The 22,431-nt window shown below is 40.0% G+C and overlaps 1 protein-coding gene across 3 annotated transcripts in view; it reads left to right on the top strand.

Annotated features, from left to right (window-relative positions):
• Positions 1-22,431, top strand: part of STXBP1 (syntaxin binding protein 1) — a 203,423-nt gene that overhangs the window by 95,182 nt on the left and 85,810 nt on the right. For all 3 annotated transcript variants that reach the window (XM_033959889.1, XM_033959888.1, XM_033959890.1), the window contains exons 5-6: positions 10,199-10,277; positions 19,608-19,711. In XM_033959889.1, the coding sequence (XP_033815780.1) occupies positions 10,199-10,277; positions 19,608-19,711 (183 nt within the window). The remainder of the gene's footprint in view (positions 1-10,198; positions 10,278-19,607; positions 19,712-22,431) is intronic.

Genomic DNA, 22,431 nt, shown 5'->3' with positions numbered 1-22,431 from the left:
ATTTATTGCTATATAGGATGTTGGCACTCTTCTTTTACATATATATTTTGAGCTTTGAGGATATGTTGAAAAAGGGCGATGAATGAGTTATGAATTGTCACATATTGTTTCACTGTTTCATTTATTTAAATGTTTGAATTTTTTGAAGCACATTCTATCACTTAAAGAGACAATATGATGTTATCGGGAGACTTCACTTGGGCTTCAATAGCCATCACGAAGTTGTCGCCCGGGGGATACTGTTTAAGATTATTTCATCATATTATAGTTCCCTGATACTGAAGTCTCTATTTTTCACTTATAGTTTTACTGAGTAATTTTTCACTCTTCATTCACTCATTCATTTTTTCCCCTTTCTTCAATATATGAGCAGAGGTGTCTTCCTCTCCTCATATTTTTGCCGATTCTTTTGAGTTCAGGTTTTTATCTGCCGTTGTCTACTATGTAACCATGTTACTATGTATTTAAGCAGTTATAGCAAGGAAGGCAAATATCGGGGTCTTTTCCTTACAGCTACTGACTACTTACAGACAGAAAAGCTAGCTATATCCTAGAAAGCAAAAATAAATCCCTGTAGTCTATTAAGCAGGCTGAAAAAGAGCAATTGGTAAAGGTCAAATGTAAAGCAGGTTTCAGAAAGGAGACCACCATTAGTCACAATGATGGCTTCATTATCAAAAACACCCTTGCAGGGAGAATCTTGGTGAGAAACAAGATGGCTGCGCTGTAGAGAGGACGCTGAGTTGTGCTCTCCTGCGGACTTATGCTTCCTGCCCGATTTCAGGTTAGATTTTGCTGGCGATATGCCAAAAAGACAAGGCTGAGCGGCTGCTTCAGCCCGGCAGCCAGGATTAGCCTCAACGAGACAGGAGGAAATAACCCGCTTCCTGACATCTTCGCCTCAGGGCGTACCAGCTGAGCCAAATCGGAGAGAGATTTCGGCTCTCAGGAGCGAAGTCTCGCTTAGCCCCGCGGGACCTCCACCCCCTCTGCAACTGCGAGTCTGGGGAATAGTGGCGGTTCCACAGGGACGGATGGCGTTACCGATGGAGCTGGAGGGTTTGCCTAATCCTCAAGTCCCTAAGGCAGGAACAACTTTTCCAGAGGAGGTGGCTGAGATTTCAGCGAGTGAAGGACATACCTCCTTAGTCCTTCCTTTGGTAAGACCTGCTGAAATCACTTTAGAGTCTATTTGGACAGGGTTAGACTCTTTGTATAAATTATGTGCAGGAACCTTACCACTGGTGACTGTTCAAGAACAGAGACTGGATAAACTCCAGGAGGAATTGAAGGATCAGGAAGGAAAAGTTCAAAATTTGGATCAGAGAACTCAAAGTTTACAAGCCTCTCAGTCTGTTATATTGCAGGATAGATTATTGTTCGCCAGGAAAATGGAAAACTTTGAAAATTATATGAAAATGTTGAATCTTAGAATTCTTAATTTTTCTAAAGTGCTAACAATATCTCCCAAAGATATATTCTATAAGTTCTTAAAAGAAATATTTAAATATCCTGAGACCAGACTACCTCCTTTACATAGGATATATTACTTGCCAGTATCAAAACAGAAAACTTCAGTTCCAGAAGTTTCTTCTGAATTTCCTAATCCTCTGAACTTAACAGAAGTCCTTGAAACTTCAGTGGATGAAGTAATCTGTCATTCTACTCTTGTGGTGACGTTTGTTTTTCAACAAGACAAAGAGGCACTTCTTAGACTGTTCTTCAGGCTGAAAGAAGTGACCTTTCTGGATAGTAAGATCAGCATGTTTCCAGATGTCTCAAAAGCAACTCAAACTAGATGGAAAAGGTTCCTTGAATTGAAACAATTTGTAATACAATTGGGGGCAAAATACCAATTGAGATATCCTTGCAAATGTAAGATCCTTTTGGATCAGCATTCATATATATTTTTTGAGCCCTCTCAATTACAATTTTTCCTTGAAGGAAAGGGAATAAGAATTTCCAATACCTCTGAAGGAAATTTAGGACACCCCTAAAGTAAAAGTAAGAAGATGTAACTACAATTATTATTATGGTTTTTGTTATTATTTTCTTAAAATTAATCTCTCAGATATGTGAATTGTTTCTCCTCTAGAATGTGGACTTATTTAGAGTGAATTTCGTTAATTATGTAATGGATATTGTATCCAGGAATATTATTCCCTTTAAAATTGTAGAAGTTCTCTCTTTATTTCTTATATACAATATGTATATGTATGTATGTATATATATAATGCTAAATAAAAACAAAACAAAAAAAAAAAAAACCACCCTTGCAGGATCTTCTGAAGACTGCTTAAAATGATTAAGTTAATTTCAAACAGCTTGACTCTTCATGGATTCCCAAATGTTTCCAGTTTTTCAATTTTCAATGTTTCAAGTTGAATTTTTCATTATTTAATTCTTTAATTCTTGAACTATATTTATCATAATAAACACTTAGCTGAATATTCTTTGGAAATTAATCATACCCCTCCCAACATGAATTCATGTTTCACTTGCTTCGTCAGGCAAAACACACTAGTTCAGACTTTCATTTCAAAATGGCCCATGTGATCAGGATAATTGCACACATGCGTACTTATAGCTATTCTAGGGTTGTAAAATGAAAATGACAAAAAAATAATGATGCAAAATATTTTAATAAAATCCAAAATCTTATTTTTTATTAGATATCGATATTAGATCATAAGATTACTCAATTAATTGATTAGCAAATCAATTGAGTATCATTTGCATCAGAGAATTATTACAGAAGCCAAAAGCTGGCCTTGCTCATAAAAAATTCCAACGTTTTACCAGTTACACGTCAATATATATCCTAAATGACGACATTCCTTCGTTACAATCCATCTGCAGTCTAATTGGTTCACATTATTTATTCCCATATAAGGCTAGCTTCATATAGGCGTGTCACAAATTACATTCTTATATCTAAAAAAGTTACATTCTCACATTAAGCTTACATATTTTATAAAAAGAAGAAATACATAGACCAATATTATAAAATACTTACAAAACTCCTCAGATTCTACATCCCTTCCTGTAAATATCAGTGTCTTTTCCTGAGATCTTTGTCTCACAAAGACTGCACAAAGAAAAGATGGAAAAGAGCAGGTACCCCTCCCATCAAAATTCTATGTAGAAAAAAAGTTACTTAAGGTCAGAGGTCAAACACCATCTGTTGCCTTATCAGGATCTCTTCAGGATTTCAGATATATGAAAATCAAAATAACATATATTTCTAATCTATATTTGTTGTTAACATATATTCCTAATCTATAGCTACCTAAGTAAATTTCTATTATGTAATTTTCCCTAACTTTCTGACACTTAATTTTGGATCAATTCATACCATGATACACATGTGGTTTAGATTTGTCCTTAGCAAACTCAAGTCATGGCAAACCTAGGGCCCCCTGGTATGTGGATACCAGGTCAAAAGCCAACTCCTGTCTGCCTACATTTCCCTGAGGATTGGCCTAGTTCAGGCTGGTCACTCTAACACAAAGAAGCTTTATAAGAAACTTAAGCTTCCCATCTGGAGTACATTTGATATGGTAGTCATCAATTACAAAAATGTCTTAGCCTGCCTCCCTATATCCGTCAAGCACATGACATATATCAAATCCATATGGTAACTTAAAATCCCTGTTTTTAAACTTTTTGTATTTCTGATCATTTTATTCCAGCTTATCCAATTTTCATTTATTAATTTATAGCTACTAATCCACATTCTCACTTGCTCTTGGATTAGGCCTTATCTATCAACAGTTTTTCTTTTCTTTCTAGCTAGTAAATCCTGGTGCAATGTGAGAAAGTGTAATAGCTGAATTTTTTTATTTCATGTTTGCTCACTGTACCTGTCCAGGTAAACTAAGCTGGCCCTACTCAGAACTACTTAAGGCATAGGACAAGGTCCTTAGCCCCCCCTTAGGTCGTGGAGTGGGGTACCACACCAGGACCCACACCTGGAGCTTTAGTGGCCTTACCTTGCTCTGTTCTGAGGTTGCTTTGGGCATGACTTGTTCTCTGGATCAGCGTAAGATTGGGAGTCACTTTCTGCAAACATGTTTTTCCAATGCCAATTATACAGGATAAACTACAACACACAATCAGAAACACAAAAGCCAGGCCTATTAAAATACCCAATAGGCCTTTAACCCATGATATATTAGGCATCCATGCAGTTAGCCAATCAAACCAACCCTTATCCTCTACCTTAAATTGTTCCCAATTCTGCAATGCCTTGTCTAGAGATGTGATATGTGCTTGCTGGTCAGAGAAGGAGTCAGGAATATAAGTACAACATTCTTGTCCAATGATGGCACATGTACCCCCCTGGGCTGCTAGGAGATAGTCGAGTGCCATCCCATTTTGAAGAGCTACAATGCGTGTTTGTCTGAGCTCTAGTGACAGAGATTGAGTAACTGCTGTTGTTTCATTACCCATAGTTTCAATAAGGGTGGATAATTTTTTTATAATTTGGATTAATTTACCTACTCCATAACTAGGTAAAAGGATCATAGCAAATCTTTCCCCTTCAGAAATGAGAGGAGTATTTCTTTTTGGTTGGGTAGGAGGCAATTCAGATAGGATTCTCACAGGGGGTAATAGGAACCCGATATAGCAGGTCCCGTACCAACCCTCGTGAAGCCATCTGTATACATATGGGCCACAAATCCACCAGCAGTCAGCATAAGAGGGTAACAAATAATTACTAACACCTGTAAGCCAGGCAAATTGTTGCCTGTCAGTAAAATAGGTAGAAACAGTAATATTTCCCAGTGAAAGAGAAATATTTGGACCATCTGAAGAAACATAATATTGACATGAACTCTTTCCAGCATACCAGGTGGTTTTATCTGTCCTTTTAGAATGGTAACAAAGAAATCCTCTCATGGGTCTAACTAAAACTGGGGCTGGTGGTTTATTTGGGTCAAAACTAAAAGCATAACGAGTAAATGTTTGAAGAAGAGAATATTGAACCATAGAGGAACAATTTCCCTCATGACTAAACTGTGGTGCAACTAAGCCATTACGTGGCATAAGATAAAGAGAATAATAACAAAGATCAGAAACATTCCATGCAAAAGGTTGAAAAGGTAACCCACTAGAGTGTTGTGGAAGCTGGGCACAAACCCAGCAATTGCTTACATTAGCATACCTAGCTACACGAAATTTCATTTGTTCATAGGAATTTCCCTGACCTACTATAGGTAAGAAAAGATTCCATTCTGCAAAAGTGTGGTGGAAAAAAGTAAAGAATAATAATGGAGAACACCAAATAAGTAACATGGCTAAAATTAATACCTAATTAGAATAACTAAAAATAAACAGTATTGAAAATATGCAAATATAGCAATGAGATGAACTACTAATAGTGTCTCTAGTCCTTGATTTCCTTGCAGGAACAATAGATATGCTCAGGTAATCAGGTATTAGCAATGGGTGCTGGTTTAATGTCTTTCACGTGTACTAACGGTGTATACCCTTTTAATTTCACTGCATAAGGGAACACCACTTCCACTTGAAAAGGTCCATAAAAGTATGGCTGAGTCCATATATTTCTTGTATGTAACCTCTTATACACCCACTGATCCTGTTGGAATCTGTAAACTGGAAGTGCTTGATCCACGCTACTTGGAGTTCGTCGCGATTGAATCTCTGCTATAGCTGTCTGTAATGCTACAACATAATCAGAAAATAAAGTATCATTAGTACAATTTCCCGGTTTCACAAAAGCAAGGGGCATCTTTCTTCCAGTGGCAATTTGGAAAGGAGTCAAAGCAAATCTAGGCATATGCCTATTACGCACTACATAGAGTGCTGCTGGCAAATATTTTAGCCAGTCTTTAGACTCCAATGGCATAATTTTTCGTAATGCAGTTTTTATTAAATCATTCGATTTTTCAACAAAGCTGTTTGATTGAGGATGGTAAACTGTTATGAATTTGTGCTTAATCAATAGTGAATTTGCCAATTCTTGTAATAATGCATTTTTAAAGTGGCTGGCATTATCTGTGGCTATCTCATAAGGAACTCCATGTCTTGGAATAATTTCATTTAAGAATACCTTTGCCACTTCTCCTGCTGTTTCTTTTTTACAGGGGTAGGCTTCAATCCAGCCCGAAAAAGGACAAACACAAAGTAAAAGATACCTCTTACCTTGACAAGGTGTTATCATGTCTGTAAAATCCACATGCCACTTCTGAAAAGGTCCCTGCGGGATAGGTAGAGTGCCTGGTGCTACACAAGTACCTCTAGGATTAGTTTTTACACATACAGCACAACGTAATACAGTCTGTCTTACTATTTTTTCTAAATTAGGATGCCAGATTTGCTGTGACAATTGACTAATCAAAGTAGCTGCACTTTCATGTAAGGCATTGTGCAATTGTTGGATCATTATCACCAGAGGTACCTGTGCCATACATGGCACACCTGACGAATTATACCAGATACCTTCTATACACTGACACTGTAAATTTGTCCATTGTTGAATCTCTTCCTCTGTTACGCCATCTAGGAGCAGTCGTCTTTGCTCTTCTTGTTCCTTTGTAATCTTGCTCCTAGCTCTAGTCTGCACTAGCATTATGCCCTGTTGCTCTACAGCCCATTTTGCTGCTAAATTTGTCTGATTATGCATATATTGCTCCCACGATTCATCTTTCTTATCATGGGCCTTAATTTTACATAATGCCAATGTTTTGTCTGGGTATTGCTGCAATAATCTATCCAATCTCTCTATCAAAGGTAAATGTTGAACTGGATGACCTCCAGAGTCTATGAATCCTCTCTTTTTCCATGTCATTAAATGCAATTTTGCTATTCCTAAAGCATATGCAGAATCTGAATAGACAGTAACTTTCCTTCCTATATTGTCCTGTAACACCTGGACTAATGCTGCTAATTCTGCAGTCTGAGCTGAATATTGATCTGATGGTAAACAATAAGTTTTCCACTCAGTGCTGTCAGCATCCCTATCATACGTTGTGATAGCAAATGCTACTCTGTTTGTAGCACTGGAACCATCTATAAAACAAATATATCCCTCACCTAGGGGTTTATCATATTGTAGTAACATTTGTTGCTGTGGAATTAGAACTGAACACTCGTGCTCAGTACTGTCTTGTATTCCTAAAAAAGCATAAAACACTTGTGCTGGATCTTTATCCTTCATTTTTGGTTGCACATCCACTAAACTAGTGGTAAGCAGAGCCAAATACTTCCCTATACGCTGACTAGTAAACACTACTTCTGGCAATTTTAAAATATTCAAAATATCATGGGAAGTATGTACTGTGATATGACTGTATGGCAACAAATCCATAAGTTTTCCTACCAATGTTGCAGCTGCCACTGCACCTTTTTCACACTGAGAAAAACCCATTTCCACAGGTGTAAAACTTCCAGATAAATATCCACAAACATTGTCATTTTGTTGTAAATCTGCACCCCATCCAGCGTTTCCAATATGTAAATGTTCTTGCACTTCTGTCCCAATCAAAGGTAAAACAAACTGTGGAGCATCTCTAATTGCTTGTTTTAACTCCTGTATAAGCACTACCAGTGCTGAATCTAATTGAATTCTGTCTCTGCTCTGAACATTTCCTTTCAATTTAGCCCTCAAAGGAAGTGTCCTAGTACTTAAACACGGTATCCATTGTCTACAATAATTAAGGAGTCCTAAGAATCCTCGTAATTCCTTCACTGTCTGTGGTAAGGGTGTTTTTTCTATTTCCTGCACTAAATCTTTAGTTAAGGCTCGTACTGACTTGCCTACACGATACCATGCTCAAGGCCCAGCAGACGAGTAGGCCAATCTTCAAGAGTGCCCAGATGAGGGTAAGAAGCGGCGGGGGGGGGGGGTCGGATCGTGGCGGGGGGGTGCCCAATCGTGTCGGGGGGGATCGTATCGTGGCGAGGGGTTGCTGGTTTGAGGCAGTGGGGGTGCCGGATCGCAGGGGGGGGCCTTCGAGGGGAGCAATGCCAGTTCTCGGGGGGGTGGGGGAACGCATCAAAGCGAGTTTCCATTATTTCCTATGGGGAAACTCGCTTTGATAAACGAACATTTTGGATTACGAGCATGCTCCTGGAAAGGATTCCAAGGTACCGTAATCCAAGGTACTACTGTACAAGCAAACTCCTGCAATGCGAATACATACAGTATACACACAACACAACTGAGCCGATGGTTCTTCTCTCTCTGACATTGCAAGAGTGTCGTGACTGTTCTAAACAAGCGAGGTCTTACAATATGAGTACATACAGTATACATGCGTCATATCATCACAACTGAGCCAATGGTTCTTCTCTCTCTGACGCTGCAGGAGTGTAGTGACTGTTCTAAACGAGCGAGGTCTTGCAATACAAGTACGTATAGTATTTTGTTTTTGGGTTGTGGAACGAATCATCTGAGATTCCATTATTTCTTATGGAGAAATTCACTTCAAGTGTTTTGGATTAGAAGCATGTTTTCAAAATGAATTATGCTCGTAAACCAAGATTTTACTGTAGCTTGAAACAGCTAACTGGTACTGTTGCTATGGTGCTCCTGGCAGAGTCTAATCCTTCCTGTTCTCTCTGGTAAGGAGTGAAATTTCAACCACTTGGCGACCTCTTGGAATCATTGAATTGAATCTGTGATGTAGATATTGAATCAACTTGGGAAGCAGTCTATTGATATCTGATATGCAGTTGCCAAGATTTGGAAACTGTACTAAGAAGGATCTTTGAAAGGAGAATGAAGTGCAGTAGATTTCCTATTCTTTGAATGATTTAATAAGAAAATGCTTAGGAGAGAGAAAGAAAAAAAAAAAAAAAAAGGAAACAGAATGGTAATTCTGTTATATAACTATTCAAATGGAAACCTAGGTTAACCAGGTGCCGACTGGCAACGGGTTAAATTCTGGGTGACTTCTAAGATCTGAATATTCAATGCAAGGAGTCACACATCATGCCCTGACATTGAATATCTAGAGTTAATTCAGTCCATAGCTCAGACCCTGATTACCGTTTGTGAGCTGAATATTGGGCAGATTGTATCTGTGCTTATGACTCAATGTTCTGTACACAAATATCAATATCATAAAAACTTTTATGCAACAAAAGCTTATAATGCTAATGTGTACCAGATATTCACACAGTACTAGGTGTCAGAAAGTCATGCACAAGCATCCAATGCGCTCACACTGATTAGTGCATACATTTGCATATGATTTGCTTACTGCTTTAGCCAGCAGAACGTTTGCATTAGGATCATGTCAGATACCATGAACTCAGCTACTGGTGCACAGCTCTAACGTGTGGCTTTCTGCGTCAGTTCCTCAGGAGATCAGTGAATCCAGCATCATCTTTACCTTTATTGGCTATCTCAGTAGACAGGTCAAGGTGTGCAAAGCATGTGGATATTGAATGATCCTCTGACTCTCTCAAGTTTTAAGGCACATTGCCAAGGTGCTCTATGGATGCTGGCACTGCTGGTTTCTATACCATTACCTGGGTTAAAGAAAGACCTCAATTTCTTCTTTTTTTTTTTTATAATGAACTTTTTCTTTTTACCCCCCCCCCCCAATATTTTTATTAATTGTATAAGATAAATGCACAAATAAAACAAGAAACAAATCATATGTACAAAGCAATAAATACAAATACAGATATTAAATAAAACAAGAAATAGATCATATGAACAAGTCGTTATGTATATCTATCTATCTATCTAATTACATAAAATATATATGAATAAGGGGGACCAGCACATATATTGTTGGCATATGATACATAGCAATCATATTAAAATATAATGGAACTTTCAAGAGGCATCATCAGAATAGCAATATATTATGAAATTCTGTTTGTCAATGGTCTAAAGCGTAATGAGTTTGAACAGGGCTCCATATTTTGAGGAATGTGCTAGTGGAACGATGCTTTCCTGCAATTACACTTTCATGTTTGTTAGTAATACATACAGTGTTCCATCATGCCATGAACTCTACTTTGGATAGATTCTTCCAACAGTGCAAAATGTAAAGTGCAAAGACCTCAATTTCTAATGTGGTTAGTTTAATTTCTTTCATATGCACCAAATTAACTAGGAAACACTGAAAGAAATGTTTAAATATAGATTAGAAATAGTTAGCAATGAGAAGCTGTTTATTCATCTTAAATGTACTGTTTGTTTTCTTTTCCCCCACAGTCTGTCCATTCACTCATTAATGACTTCAAGGACCCTCCTTCTGCCAAGTACAGGGCAGCTCATGTCTTCTTCACAGACTGTAAGTGCTCCTTTACTTTATGTTTGTCCATCTGTTTCTCCTTTTATCATGCACAGCCTAGTCTATATAGGAAACAAGAACATAAGCGTTGCCATATTGGGACAAACCTAAGGCCCATCAAGCCCACTGTGGCCAACCCAGGTCACAAGTACAAAATCCCAAAACAGATTTCCATAGCATTCTTCCTACTATTCCAGACCAGTGGGATAGTCCATCGACCAGCAGGTGGTGATACAACACACTTGAAAAGCTGTCCACTAATCCCCCTCCCAGCTCCTCAGTATTTTCTGTCTCCAAGCTTGAGGATATACATAGCTTTCAGCTCTGTGCCTAAATACGCCGCTCCTAGCCGGTTGATGAACTGGTTCCCAGTTGAGCTTTCAGGGGTGCTCTGTGGAGTGCGTGCTTCATAGTGCCACCCTCTGCCTCCTGCTCCTTTCTGCTGGCCTGTTGGTTTCCCCCCTTTTCCTCTGGGACTCTGCAGCCTCTTCAGCCAGATTTTAAAAAAAAGTCAGTTTTTATTCTTTCGCTATAGTTCATTTATAAATGTAGGTATTTTGCCAAGGTGGCTAGCATACTGAGGTGAGAATTGGCAGTGGGCACATGTGTGGCATGACTATGCAGTGGCCAAGGAGTTCCATGTGCAGGCAGGAAAGAGATTTCCTAGGCTAGTGGTTCAAATTTTGCAGTTAGCATTTCTAGCGGTAACCGCCCAACATTGGGGAAGCTGGATTCCCCTCTAACAGCTGTAGTGGTTAATCTCCCGACTTCATGGAAGCCTGTGCTGGGAGGCATGGGGAATTTCCAAAGTTATTTAGCAGATTTGCCGCAGACAATAGCACATTAGCAGCACAAGCTTGAGGATACCCTTGCCAGAGGTTGAGCATTTCCCAACTGAAAGGGAAAGGATTTCCAGTGCTGTATGCTAGCAAGAGCAGCTTCATGCCTCCTGTATGTCAGTGCTAGCAGAAAGGTGAAGTGCTGTTCCTGCTGCAGGGTGCACCGAGAGACCTCAGGTAAGTGTCCCTGCAAGATAGGCAAAGGGTGCACTGAACAGGAAAGGACGGGGGAGAGGTCCCATAATTGGGGACTAAAGACAGCTGCAGCCTGCGCTGCAACTCTCGGGTTTGGTGGAGGTGGCGGTTGGAAAGCAGGCTCTGGGTGATGCAGGAACGGTGGCCATTTTGGGGCCACATGTGGAAGCCGTTTCTGCATCGGCTCAGTCTTTGGGGTTGTAGGGGTGTTTCCTTATTTGCACCTGAAGGTTAGGCCTCTCTGACATCATCAAGCCTGAACCATTATTTGTAAGAAATCATTCCAGCCTGAACCTAGCAAGAAAAGAAAGAAGAATATATCTTTGCTGTTTCTGCCTGATGCATTCTGGGTATGTACCAGAATTGTATTCTAGTCAAGGACATCCATCTATTCCTTCATGCTTAGCCTGTGTGAATCTTGGAGGAGGAATTGCTCCTGTGTTTCTTATCTTTTTTTTTTTTCCAAATCTTTATTCATTTTAACATATACATCAAGTGTACATTAAAATATGAACACAACATATTACATTATCACTTGATAATTCCATAACAATATATAACTAAAAGATTTATATCCCACCCCATCTCATATCTATACATGAATAATATAATTCCTATGTATATTAATCAATTAAATTATGCACATATATATTAAATTATCATAACCCACCTATCCCCCATCATCTAACGAAGGCGCCTCTGTCTCCCAGATTGTATGAGACTCTATACAGAAAAGCTATTCATCTAAGTTCTGTTTCTGGATTGGTCCGGAGAGGTCATCTGACGAGATCCAAGTGAAAAGGTGCTAATTATAATTTAGTCTGTGTTAGGATGTGGGTGAACTTGCATCTTATCATAGGTGTTCTCCATGAACTTCTTTTATAATAATTAAGCCCTGAAAAGTTACCTCTTGTGATTAGCTCTCTGCCTGAGAGTGAGAACCGGACTTTTGAACAGATCTGGATTCCATCACATAAAGGAAACCTTTGCTGCCAACCTAAGTTACAGCTTCTCCAGTGGCTGACGAACTCTTGTTCCAGTACCAAAATAATTATTATCTTCAGTGCTGAGTAGAAGACGTCTTCCCTTTCACCGGATATTGTGCCAAGGCCTAATTGGATGGTGAAAATACGGAATTCTATTATCTTATCAGCTGGGGTTAGATAAATGAATCCTATTGTGGTTCGGGATAAGGATAAGTCAAGCTACTCTTGGTGATAATCTGTAATAGTTGCTGCTAATCAGGAATTATTGTTATAAGGAATTATTTAGAGTGTAAGAATTAGTTCACTTATTTATCTAGCAAGTGTGTTGTAATAATTATGTACTGAGTTTCATATATGTAATCGGATAATTTGTGAACAATATTTAGTTATTGCTGCTGGCTTTTGAATTATATTTTTCTATTTTCATAATAAAAGTATTTCTCATTAGCCTGGGTCTGGTGTCGTGTAAGTAGGCAAAGAAAGCTGAACCTGGATGAGATATTATGGTCTTCCCTAGAAACTAACAGGCACATATTTGTTTATGTAACTGATTAGTGGACCATAAATCTTTCTACAGGGTCTGTGAGCAGTGTAGGACTACAGTCCTTGTTGACTTTGGGCAAGGATCTGCTTCAGGGGTTTTGGTTTTCCCTGGAGTTTGCCTTGGTCTTGCAGCAGGACCAGGCTGGTTCTTCTGTTCCTCCTCTATCCTTCTCATAGGAAGAATGAGTGCTTTCTTCAACTCCAAACAGTCTATGTTAGCCCTTTGAGATTTGGGTGGCAAGGCTGACTCCAGGTCATCCTTCCTAGCTATGGGGGCCTCCCTATGCTCAGATGAGGCCTCCGTTAGGGAGACATTGGAGGATGAGGAGCTCCCTTCTGGGCAGGGGGATGATCCAAAATTTTTGAGACTGTTCCATAGAGAGAAACTCAGTTCCCTTATTATGGAGGCCTTGGTGGCACTCTCTATAGAGGATCTGGCTGCTCCTTCTGCAGGCTCACAGAAAGCCTCCCATTCCTCCGAGGTCTGCCCAAGGCATTTCCTGTACACTCGGATATTCTGGAGCTGATTACAGAGGAATGGCAGATACAAGTCTGAAGGTGGGCCCAAGTGATGGCTCACCTGTATCTCCTGTTGCCAGAGGAAAAGGAGAAATTCCAAATACTAAGGGTGGATCCTTTGGGTTTTCCAGTGATGAAGAGAACTACTTTGCCGGTAGAAGGGGGTGTTGCCTTCCGGGATCTGCAAGGAGCGGGGTGCGGAAGGAGAGAGGAGGGGGCAGAGAGGAGAGCACCTGGGGGTTGGGGTGCCACAATCTGGGCACTGCCTACCCTCACTACATCACTGCTGGCACCCATGCTCACAATCAGATTTTGTTCATGAGGCAATGGAGATTTAAGCGATTGGCCCAAGACCATAAGGACCTGCAGCAGGATTTGAACCAGGCTGTCCTGATTTTCAGCGCATTACCTAACCATTAGGCTACTCCTGTTACTTTCCTTAATCAAATTTATTAATAAAATTATGGTCTTTTGTATTTGTTTTAAATGGAGTGCATGCATAAATATTATTAATAGATTAAAAAATAAAATATTATTAAAGGATTAAAAAATACAAAATACCATTTGTAGCTTTTTTACAGTCTTTGCAGCAAAGACTAGTAGCAGTAACCCTCTGCACAAGATCTGTGTGGGTGCTATGGATGCTTGGGTACCCCAATATTTTTACACTTTTAACTCTTTTTATAAAGTTTTTTAAAATATAAACTTCATAATCAAAGATAAACAATATTTCCCAACATTTTTTTGTTTTCTTTTTCATTTGATAAATGATTTTTTTTCCAATAGATATGCTGTACATTTCAGAGAATTTGCACAACCGTTCTTCAGTAGAAGGTAGTGAGTTACTTTCCCATCGGTGTGAGCTTGAATAAAACCATAATCTACATTTCCCAATACATATATTTCATATTGAAGTAAAATAAGCCAATAGGCTGAAAAACAGCTCTTTCTGTTGAGGAAAGAGGTGTCTCTCCTTTTGGCAACAATTTTCAATGAATTTGTTCGCTCAGGCTATAACCCTGACTCTCTTAATATAGCTCAAATTTTAGTTATGTTGAAGTCAAACAAAGATCTAGAATATCTATCTTCATATTGTCCGATCTTGTTGCTGTGTGAAGAGACTAAGGGGCTCATAATCAAAACAGAAATACATCTAACAACCCGCCCAAATCAGCACTTGGATGACCTAAAAGACAGGTCATCTAAGTGCCGATAAGCAAAACAGATTTTTAGATGTACCTCTGAATCATGCTATTTGCCCAGAGCTGAAAGGGGAGTTTTTAAAGGAGTGGTTAGGGTGGGATGTGGGTCATACTTCAGGGATAATCAAAATTTTTATGAGGCTGCCTGGACAGAACATATACGTTGTGACTTAGGTGATCTTAAAACAAGTCTAAATGCCCAGAAGGTATCCAAAGTAACTAGATAACCATTGCAGACACAAGGTACAGACCCCCACACACTCCCCAAGTGATCACTGACACCCCCCACTCCCATCGCCATAAAAATCAGAATAAAAACGTACATACCTGCCTCCAGAGCATCAGCAACTGGCATAGGAAAGCCTAGTAGAGCTGCATAGAGGTGGCTTAAGTAGTCTTGAGGGTGGGCTAGTAAACCATAGAGAGGAGGACCCAGGCCCATAAGCCACTCTAACCACTGCATTCATGATGGAAAATGTGAGTCCACCAAACCCCCCCCAAACTATTGTACTGCCATATAGGTGTCATTTAGGCGCCATATAGGTGGCACCTGCAGCCATAAGGGCTATTGGGATTGTAGACATGGGGGGCTCACCATGACTGCAAGGGAGTTGTGGTGAAATGTTTATGTGGCACCATTTTTGTGATGTTCGTAGCAGTGCCCTGTAAGGTGTACCACTACTCTGTTGCCATGTCTGGGTGGCCAATCCATCACTTTGCTAGCCCCTCCCATGTTCAAAAGGTCTAGTTCTAGGCGTTTGGGACTTGGACAATTTTTTTGGATAAGAATGTAGTATAAAGATAGACGTTCTAGCGATCTTGGCGATCAAATGGCTGGACGTAGAAGTAGACGATTTCTGGGGAAAAAGGTTTTGGACATATTTTTCGAGAATGGAATTTGGATGCTGCCACCTTTGGGCGACCAGCGCCCTAAGCACATAATGGACTTAGATGTTTGTTTTGATTATGCCCCTCCATACCTTTTGCTAAGATACTGGCAAATCTCCTGGCAAGGTGTTAGCCTTCATTACTTGAGACACCTCAAGTAGTGTTTGTTTGTCCGAGGCCATACAGTGACTAAGAATATAATAACTATTCTGGTTTTGTTAGAGTATGTTGAATTTATAGAGCTTCCCTCCATTTTGATTAGTTTTGATGCCAGAAAGGCTTTCGACCGGGTCTCCTGGGAATTTATGTTTTTGATATTATCTCAGTATGGCATTATAGGCTTTTTTCAAGAAGCGATTTGAGTGCTTTATCATACTCCTCAGGCTCAGGTATGGGTGAATGGCATGTGCCCCCCCCCCCACACACTTTTCGATTAGTAGAGGAATCAGACAATATTGTCCCGTTTTCCCTCTAGTTTGTTTTCACACTGGATCTGTTAATAAGAGAGGTTCTCAATAATGTTGATGTTAAAAGAGTGGATTGGGGGCATGGAGGGGCATAATAAAAAAAAAGTCTAAGTCCCCTTTTGGCCTAAGGCCCTAAACACTGAAAGTAGCAGCAGGAAAAATGTCCATTCTCAAAAAAAATGTCCAAAATGATTTTTTTTGGGGGGAATGACCTATCTCTACGTTCAACAGTTTAATCGCCCAACCACTACGTCTAACCTTAGAACACATTATCAACCAAAAAATAGTCCAGGTCCCAAATGCTCAAATCAGGACCTTTTAGGCGAAGGAGGAGCCAGTCCTTCAGCTAAAAGCTGGATTCTGTAACTGGCGTCTGTCAAAAAGAAAACACCGGCTACAGAATCCACCCGCCCCGGCAACAATCGTGGCAGAAGAGATGGCTCATCTCTCCTGCCGTGATCGCGATTCCCACCTGAACTGCTGCGAACTGCGGTAGGAGAGATGCCCAATCTCTCCTGCCGCAACACTATATGCAATCATTACACATTGCTGGATTCCTATTTCCTGGATCAGGAAGTGTAAAATGTTGGTATACTGCAGAGGTGCCCAAAAGGTCGATCACAATCGACCAGTAGATCACGAAGGCAACGGAACTTCCTCTCCGACATCAGAATTGATGTAGGGGGTGAAGGCTGGTCGGCCTGGCGCTTCTGCGTTGGGAAGCAGGGAGAGCTTGGGGCAGCGGTGGTTTGGAGGCCTGTGCTCCGATGGCAGCGGCAGTGGCTTGGGGGAGGGCAGGAAGAAAGAAAGAAAGGGGGCAGGCAGGGAGACAGAAAGAAAGAAGGGAAAAGAAAGAAAGGGGGGACAGGGAGACAGAAAGGGGGAATGGAGAGAGAAAGACAGACAGAAAGAAAGGGGGGCAGGGAGAGAGGAAGAAAAAGTTGGCAGAAGAAATGAGGTCTGGAAGCATACAGCAGGCTGAAAGAAGGGAAGAAATATTGGATACACAATCAGAGGAAGAAAGTGCAGCCAGAGACTCATGAAATCACCAGACAACAAAGGTAGGAAAAATGATTTTATTTTCAATTTAGTGATCAAAATGTGTCCGTTTTGAGAATTTAAATCTGCTGTCTATATTTTGCACTATGGCCCCCTTTTACTAAACCACAATAGCGGCTTGTAGCACAGGGAGCCTATGAGCATTGAGAGCAGTGCGGGGCATTCAGTGCAGCTCCCTGCGCTAAAAAACATTATCCCGGTTTAGTAAAAAGGGAGGGGGTATATTTGTCTATTTTTGTATAGTTGCTACTGAGGTGACATTGCAAAGAGTCATCTGCCTTGACCTCTATGAACCCCCCCCCCCCCGGAATATAAATGATAATTCACATTTTCTCTGTGTACAGTGTGATTTGTGTTTTTTAAAAATTTTATTGTTGGTAGATCATTTTGACCTGGTCATTTTAAAAGTAGCTTGCTAGCCCAAAAAGTGTGGGCACCCCTGGTATACTGTATATGATTTATATGATAAATGGGAGGAATTCCTTAAATGGGGATCAAATTGAGGTATATTACTGGGAAAAATCAGCTCTAAGCGCTTTTCTAAAATGGACATGTGAATGTGCATACTCCCCCCCAATATTTATATAATATACTTTGTTAAATTTGGAGCCAAAATTTCTATGCTGCAGAGCAGCAAAGTAAAGAAGGAAGTGTTTCTGTATCCTAGTTACTGCTTCTGCCTCCCCCAGTTATACTAGTTAATATTGACACTTCTTACCCCCTCTTCTACGAAATCGCATTAGTGGTTTTAGCGCAGAGAGCTGTGCTGAGTGGCCTGTGCTGCTCCCGATGCTCATTGAGTTCCTATGAGCGTCGAGAGCAGCACAGGCCATTCAGCAAGGCTCTCTATGCTATAAACCACCAGCGCGGTTTCGTAGAAGAAGGGGTTAGTGTTTCTAACTTTGTTTGATGTTGGAGTCATGCCGCAAGTGATTTGAACCTAGATGGAAAGGGGTGGGATTCAATTCAAATTTGGAAAATGGATGACAAGAGTTGAACACAATACTTTTTTTGTTTTACTATTTGAGATATCATTAATAAAAAAAATTGTTGAAACAAAAAATCAGCTTTCTCTTCCTCCTGTAGCCTATTGGTCACAACACCTCAACCAGACATAGGAAAACGCACACCCCATTCACACACCCATCAATCAAGGAGGTTAAACGGAAAAAACTATATGATGGCCTCCTAGCCACTCAAGCAGTCAAACTGGACAACCAAGTCGCCAATCTACTGACAGCAAACCTAAACTACAAAACATTTAGAAAAGAAATAGACCATACTCTTCAAGAAATCCCTGAAAAAAAGAAATTATATTGCAAGTCTCAAATCCCGCCTCTCACTAAAGCCCCCTACCCAAAACAACTAGCCATACTCATTTCTTACTCTCCTTGAAAATGACCAGACACCTTTTGTAATATCTTTTTGTAATACATCCTTGATATTTCTTTTGTAATCCGCCTTGAACCGCAAGGTAATGGCGGAATAGAAATCCCTAATGTAATGTAATGTAATATTCTAGCTAACAGGCTACAGGAGGGGGCAGAAGCAGTAACTGGGATGCAGAACCCTTCCTTCCTTTGCTGCTCTGTAGCATGGAAATTTCTTCTCTGAATTTAACTAACCCCCTCCTTTACAAATGCGTAGCGTGGGTTTTAGCGCCAGTAGCAGCGGTAACTGCTCTGACGCTCATAGGAATTCTATGAGTGTCAGATCAGTTACCGCTGCTGACGGCGCTAAAACCCGCGCTACTCGTTAGTAAAGGAGGGGGTAAGTATACTATCCCAAGCACATGCCCATTTTAGAAAAGCGCGCAGAGCAGTTTTTTTCCAGTGCCACATTTTGAGCCCCAATTATAGAATTCCCCCTTTGTGTCTTTTGTGTCTCCCTTGGAAAAGCCTCTGTTTAAACAAGCTGTAAATGTGAAAGCCAGCTGTAGTATTAAGAAGGCAGAGCAGCATGATTTTCATTATATCTGGGTAAATGGTTGTGAAGATTTTCCTTTTTTTCTGAACAGAACATCTTTAGTTACTAAACTCCAAAAGAAGAGAAACATTCCTGAAGAGTTGGTAGACATATTTTGAATGGACTTATTCCACAAAGATGGTATAAACTGCATGGATAAAATAAATATAATTATGATTACTTAGCTCCACTCTATAGCTCTGGTATATCTGGTGGTTATTGATTGACTTCATTATTCTAATTAAGCAAGGTTGAGCAAGTATTGATCCTTTGGTACCATGGCAGGAAACAATAGGCCTCAATTTTGTTACTCAGTTTTATAGGCCTGAGGCCCATGGCATCTTGATACACCTGAAGATGACTTGTGGTAGTATTTTCCTCATATCATAAAACTTATCTATTTAGATATTCTCTCATTATTTATATGTTATGGAGAAAATATACAAGCTGACCCCCAAAATAATGAAGAGGATAGAAATGGCATGCTTAAAACAGAACCTTGCTTCCTCCCATTCACATAGCAATTACAGCCACAAGATCAAAGAACTTGACTTTCCTTCTAGATGGCCCATTGTCAGAATTTTTCTGTATATTCCTTAAAGAGGGCACCAGGATTGCATATTAATACTTTATTGTCTATTTACTTCCTGTTTCTGTTTTAATTCAGCCTGTCCGGATGCTTTGTTCAATGAGCTAGTGAAATCGCGAGCATCCAAAGTCATCAAAACCCTCACAGAAATTAACATTGCTTTCCTGCCCTATGAATCCCAGGTGAGTTCCAAAAATGGCCAAACACATTCTTCCAGACTAATATTGTTCACAGACTCTGTTTGTTTTAAATATAGAAAAGTTCAATCTAAAACTTAAAAATAAAAAAAATTCTTAACTATATTCACCTTATACAAACAATATCATGGAGATCGTGCAGTGCTGTGTACCTCAGTGCTCAAATAAACTCAAAGGGCTGCTTTTACGAAGCCATGTTAGTGGCTTTAGCCCTTGTACCTTTGTAGCGCGCGCTAACCCCCTCGCTAGCCGAAAAACTACCGCCTGCTTGAGGGGAGGTGGTGGCGGCTAGCACAGCCGGCAAATTAGTGTGTGCTAACGCGGCTTCGTAAAAGGAGCCCAAAGTGAATTCTAAAGCAGAGGCTGCTGGCTGGGACCATCATAACCACAGTTCAGTCCCATACAATGCATCGTCTATACCATAGCTAACCAGATAAAAAAAGCTGTACTTATCTGGGGACGGAGCACTGACATCCCCTGCTTCAGACGTGAACAAAATCAAAACATCTATGATATAACAGAACACACCTGTTGGTGCCTAAACCCGGTCCCTTGTCATAAAACTCAATGAAGTGATGCCATTGTTGTAAAAGTAACAGAACAAAGCCTGTCCATAAATGAAACATCAACAAAAAAACAATGGAGTGGACAGTAAGTAAGATAGACCTGTGGTAAAAAAAAAACAATTAAGCTTTATTGGACGACTGTATTACAACAGTTAGATGACTCGACATGAGTCATGTTTCGGTCTAATGGTCTTCATCAGGAATCAAATTAGCAAAATGACAGTAACTTAACACCAAAAGTAAATCATGTGCAATTGTTGTAGCAATTCTCTTTAAAAGATGCTTTATCAAATAGAGCCAACTGCTGTTGACTACCATTAGGCCGAAACATAACTCGTGTTGAGTCATCTAACTGTTGTAACACTATCATCCAGTAAAGCTTGATTTGTTTTTTTTTTTACCATAGGTCTACCTTACTTGCTATCTATTCTGTTGTCATAATTGTAAAGCCATGTTATTTCCAAATTGAAAAGTAAGCCAAAAGCTGTATTAGTGCTGACGTGTTTATGGTACATCTTTATGAAACTGGGGTCTGTTGTTCAGCATTATTATAGTTATAATCCTATGATCAGCAGATTTCAATTTCTGCATTTGTTGGTGTACTCTGTTGGCATTTGGCACCCTAGACAAACCTTCAGCCTTGTGCTTCCCTCTGAATTCACTTATAGGCCCCTTGGCCTTCTCCCAACAATCATGATCCTCCTAACACCACCTTTCCTAGGAGAATTTGGGTAAATGGACTATTTGAAAACTACCCTCCCTTCTTGCTGGAAAAATGTGCTCCTGTATTTTTTTATGTGGTTTTCATGACCTGTTATTTTTCTTTGTCTGCAGCTGTTCTTTGGTGCTCCCCCCTCCTCCCTGATGCTGCTGTCTTAGACAACCACCTAGTTCTGCCTAAGTGTTAGCCACTCCCACTCAGATCCATCCCATTTCCAGATCCATGTTACCTTATTTAAGCACCCCCCCCCCCTTTTACTAAGCTCTGGTAGAGGTTTCTACCAAGGTCAAGAGCGCTAAGTGCTTTGATGCTTATGGAATTCCTATGAGCGTTGGAGCATTTAGAGTCCTGGGCTGCGATAGAAACCTCTACCGCGGCTTAGTAAAAGAGTGCCTTAGTAATGGTCATCTTACATCATCAATGACAGATTCAAATCTATCCGATTCTAAGAAAGACTAACAGCAAATCTGTTTTTCCTTGCATATCTCTCATAAATTTAAGCCTCCAATCCATCCTTTTATTCATCCCATGTCAGCTTCTGGATCATCTTAACTAGACAAAAATACTCATTTCACATCTATCATACCCAACTAATAGCAACATAAGAACATAAAAATTTTCAATCAAATCTGTCTTTCTAATGAATGCTTGTCCTAGAGTTATCTTACCCTTTTCATACAAATTTAAATCTGTCCATCCTAATCTCAGACCCACCCACCTCATGAAATAGCTAATCCCATCCATATAATTAATGGTCACATCAGATCAGATCCATTATACTCTTCTCCTACTTATCTGAAACTGTAATATGGGCACAAGGTAATAATTATTGTCCTTTAGGGGCATTTTCAAAACACAAAAATATTCAAAAATCGGTACTTGGACGTTTTTCTCTGCAAAACGTCCAAGTGCCAATAATCAAAACAAAGAACTCAGATGTTTTGCAGGATGTTCGCCCTCCAAAACATCAGTCTCAGAAAGGGGCATGTTAGAAGCGTGTTTTGGGAAGGATTTAGGCAGGCTGTGGACTGGGTTAGATGCGGAGGTTTTGTAGCAATAAACCTTTTGCAGTACGTTCTAGACTGACTAGATAACCACTGGAGGGATTAAGTAATGACCTCCCTCACACTCTCCCAGTGGTCACTAACTCCCTCCCAACCCCCCAAAATATGAATAAAATAGTACATACCTGTCTTTAGAACAGCAACATCTAGTATGGGAAAGGTTAGTAGAGTATCATACAGGTGTCAGTAGCCTGATGGATGTGCTAATGGGCCTAGGGAGGAGGACCCAGGCCTATAAAACACTCCTACTACTACATTTATGGTGGAAAGTGTGAGGCCACAGAAACATCCATTTTGAAAATCTAAACCATTTGAAAGTGGGAGAGGCCATCATTTTAATGGACTAGCCATTAG

Source organism: Geotrypetes seraphini, chromosome 10 (assembly GCF_902459505.1).
Source record: "Geotrypetes seraphini chromosome 10, aGeoSer1.1, whole genome shotgun sequence".
Taxonomy (NCBI): Eukaryota; Metazoa; Chordata; class Amphibia; order Gymnophiona; family Dermophiidae; genus Geotrypetes; species Geotrypetes seraphini.
This window is presented reverse-complemented; position numbering and strand designations above follow the sequence as displayed.